The sequence below is a fragment of the Acanthamoeba castellanii genome, assembly GCF_000313135.1.
Source record: "Acanthamoeba castellanii str. Neff unplaced genomic scaffold scf7180000084756, whole genome shotgun sequence".
In the NCBI taxonomy this organism is placed as follows: domain Eukaryota; phylum Discosea; order Longamoebia; family Acanthamoebidae; genus Acanthamoeba; species Acanthamoeba castellanii.
The window spans coordinates 43,505-46,382 of NW_004457498.1; the positions used below are offsets into that span (position 1 = coordinate 43,505).

General features: G+C 60.6%; 1 protein-coding gene across 1 annotated transcript in view; it reads left to right on the plus strand.

Annotated features, from left to right (window-relative positions):
* ACA1_393070 (Vault protein interalpha-trypsin) overlaps positions 1-2,600 on the plus strand; it is a gene marked incomplete at both ends in the record, with an annotated part of 6,761 nt that extends 4,161 nt beyond the window's left edge. Inside the window, 9 exons of the mRNA XM_004340656.1 lie at positions 85-213; positions 278-400; positions 605-687; positions 839-946; positions 1,019-1,082; positions 1,154-1,242; positions 1,318-1,431; positions 1,493-1,666; positions 1,752-2,600. Coding sequence (XP_004340704.1) covers positions 85-213; positions 278-400; positions 605-687; positions 839-946; positions 1,019-1,082; positions 1,154-1,242; positions 1,318-1,431; positions 1,493-1,666; positions 1,752-2,600 — 1,733 coding nt within the window. The remainder of the gene's footprint in view (positions 1-84; positions 214-277; positions 401-604; positions 688-838; positions 947-1,018; positions 1,083-1,153; positions 1,243-1,317; positions 1,432-1,492; positions 1,667-1,751) is intronic.
* Between the last annotated feature and the right edge of the window lie 278 nt (positions 2,601-2,878).

Genomic DNA, 2,878 nt, shown 5'->3' on the forward strand with positions numbered 1-2,878 from the left:
TCAGGTACGTATCAATCACAGCGCACCTGACTTAGCACCCTCCTGCTAGTGTCCTCCTGACCATGCCCCACGCGCAGGTCAGAGACAGTTTGCAGCTCCTGATTCGAAGCCTCCCCGAAGGCGTACTGTTCAACATCGCTGGGTTCGGCTCGAGAGTTGACTTTCTATTCAAGGACGGGTCGGTGGAGTATACGCCTGAGAGCTTCCAGCGCGGTACACACGCTCGCACCCACCCACACTGTGTGTGTCATTTTTTAACTCTGAAAACGAATCACAGCGACCAAGTATGTGTCGGAGATGAAGGCGAACCTGGGCGGCACGGACGTGTTGAAGGTGCTCGAGAAGGTCGCCCAGAGCCAGCCCAAGCCCGGGCAGCTCCGCCAGATCCTGCTCCTTACCGGTATGCGCTCAACTAGCAATCAATCCACTCGGTACTAGCAACTCATAACTCTGATCTTTACAAGACGGCGAGGTCTTCAACACCTCCGAGTGCGTCGCCTTTGTACTCCAACAATCGCGCCACACACGAGGTACAAATACTCGACTTGCGCGCGAGCAAGCGGAGGTTTTATAAACGCCTTGTCTTGTGCGGGGCTGGTTGCAGTGTTTACGTTTGGTATCGGCGCCGATGCGAGCGAAGAACTGGTCCGCGGCCTGGCCGATGCCGGTAACGGTGTCGCCGAGTTCGTCACTGCTGATCAACCGCTGATGGATGCCAAGAGTACTTCTCACGCCCCCCCCCCACGCCCCGTAATCTCATCGAATCATTTTGTTCGACGTGACAATAGTCATGCGCCAGTTGGAGCGCGTGCTGCAGCCGGCGCTCAGCGATCTGCAGCTCGACTGGGGCTCGGCTGCGGTGGAGCAAGTCACGCCCGCGCAGTTGAAGCCGCTGTTCTCTGGGGAGCGCCTGACCGTGTATGCCTTTCTTGCCGATGACAACAAGGTGCGGCTCTCCAATCGATTTTTTCCCCCCAACTGTAACCACTGCCATCACCAACCGCAACACCTGCACCAGGACGAGGCATGCAATGTGGAAGTCACTCTGCGTGGGTCGCTCTGCGCTCAGCCTTGGGAGACCAGTACGTGCACTACCGTGCACTCGCACATGATTTCCTGATATTTACGTGCAAACAAAATGTACCGATTGCAGAGATGAAGCTGCCCAAGAGGCCTCGCAAGGGTGCCACCTTGCATGCGCTCACCGCCAAGCAACTCATCAAGGAGCTGGAAGTCGCAGACGTACGTCCACGGCAGTGAAATAGCTCGCTCCCCCCCTCTCCGACAACCGATGCTCATCTTCGCACACACACTCAGGATCTGGTCGACCACGAAGAGGACATCATTACACTCTCAGAGACCTACTCAGTCCTTTCGCGCTACACGACCTTTGTCGCAGTCGAGGTCCTATACCGCTATACCGCCCTGTGTGTGCTTCCCCGTGCTCATCGCCGATGTATCGTGCGTGTCGTGTGTGTTTCTGGTGGTACAGGAACGAGACGAAGCGACGGAGGGGACTATGCAGTTGCGCAAGGTGGAAGCCACCTCCGTTGCTCAGGCCGCAGACGCGGTCGGCTTGGATGTCATGCGCGAATACTCGACGCTCGCTTCAATCCCCCGCCTCGAGGCTCAGAATGATCTGATCAGCTGTCGTCCGTTCAGCCAGGTACTCCTTGCGCCCGCGCACCGGCCAGATGCACAGCACACAGCACGTGCTGAATTCTGCGCTTGTCTCGCAACCACCCTTACAGAAGAGTAAGAAGGCGAAGGGCGGGCTGGGGCTGCCCCGCCTCGGCCTACCGTCCTGGGCTTCATTCGCCAGGCCCGCGCCGCAGCACCAGGGCACACGGCTTCACCACGAGGCCGAGGCCGGCATCTCCGCCCTGCTTCCTCGCTCGGCCTCGGTCTCGCCCTCGCCGGCTCCGCCCACCTCGCCCTCGGCGTCGGCGTCGGCGCCTAACGCCGAAAGGAATGAGAAGGACTCATCGTCGATCGCTGCGGCCGACCAGAAGCGCGCGGCGCGGGAGAAGCGCAAGGTCCAGGGTCAGCTGATGAAGGCGCTGGAGGAGGAAGTCATCTCGAAGAAGCTCGATGAGAGGCGCCACTCCCGCCGCCGCGAGAGCCAGCACCACTATCAACACGCCGACGCGAGGGGAGTCCCCGAAAGCGCGGGCGCGGGAACGCTTAACATGAATCAGAAGAACTCCGACAAGGGCAAAGAGAGGCGCGACGAATTCGAAGACGACGAAGAATCGAGCGAATCCACCGTTCCCGGCCAGAAAGAGAGTGGAAAGGACAAGCCAAAGCCCAAGGCCAAGGCCACGGCGCAGGCTGACGGCGGGCGGTCCGACACGGCGCTGCCGGGTCCGCCGCCGCCGGAGATGAGGGCGCTGGTGTTGGCTCAGAGATTCGACGGGAGCTGGACTGCGGAGGACCTGCTGCCGCTCCTCCCGCCCGCCCTGTCCGAGAAGGAATTCAAGGACGCGCTGGCCCGCGCACTGCCGGACGCCGGCGGCAAGAAGCGCAGCAAGAGCACCGGCGGCAAGTCCCCAAGGGTACGCAACGCGGTCTACGTAAGCAAGGTGAGGGCTGGCAACTGACCATATACCGATTTGTACTGAGCAGAAGGGGACTGTGGACGTGGCGCCGTCAGCTGTGTGGGCCACTGCGGTCGCTTTGGCACTTCTCCGCACCCTCTATGCTTCCCAACAGTTAAATTGGCACCTCCTCGCCCAGAAGGTACGCTCCTTCCTTGCCGCGGTCTGATTGTGCCCTGTATCGCACCTGACCCAAGCCTGTGCTCCACTCAGTCGGAAAAGTGGCTGCAACGAGAGGCGAAGAAAGCAAGCGCCACCACGGACGACCTACTGGCCCAGGC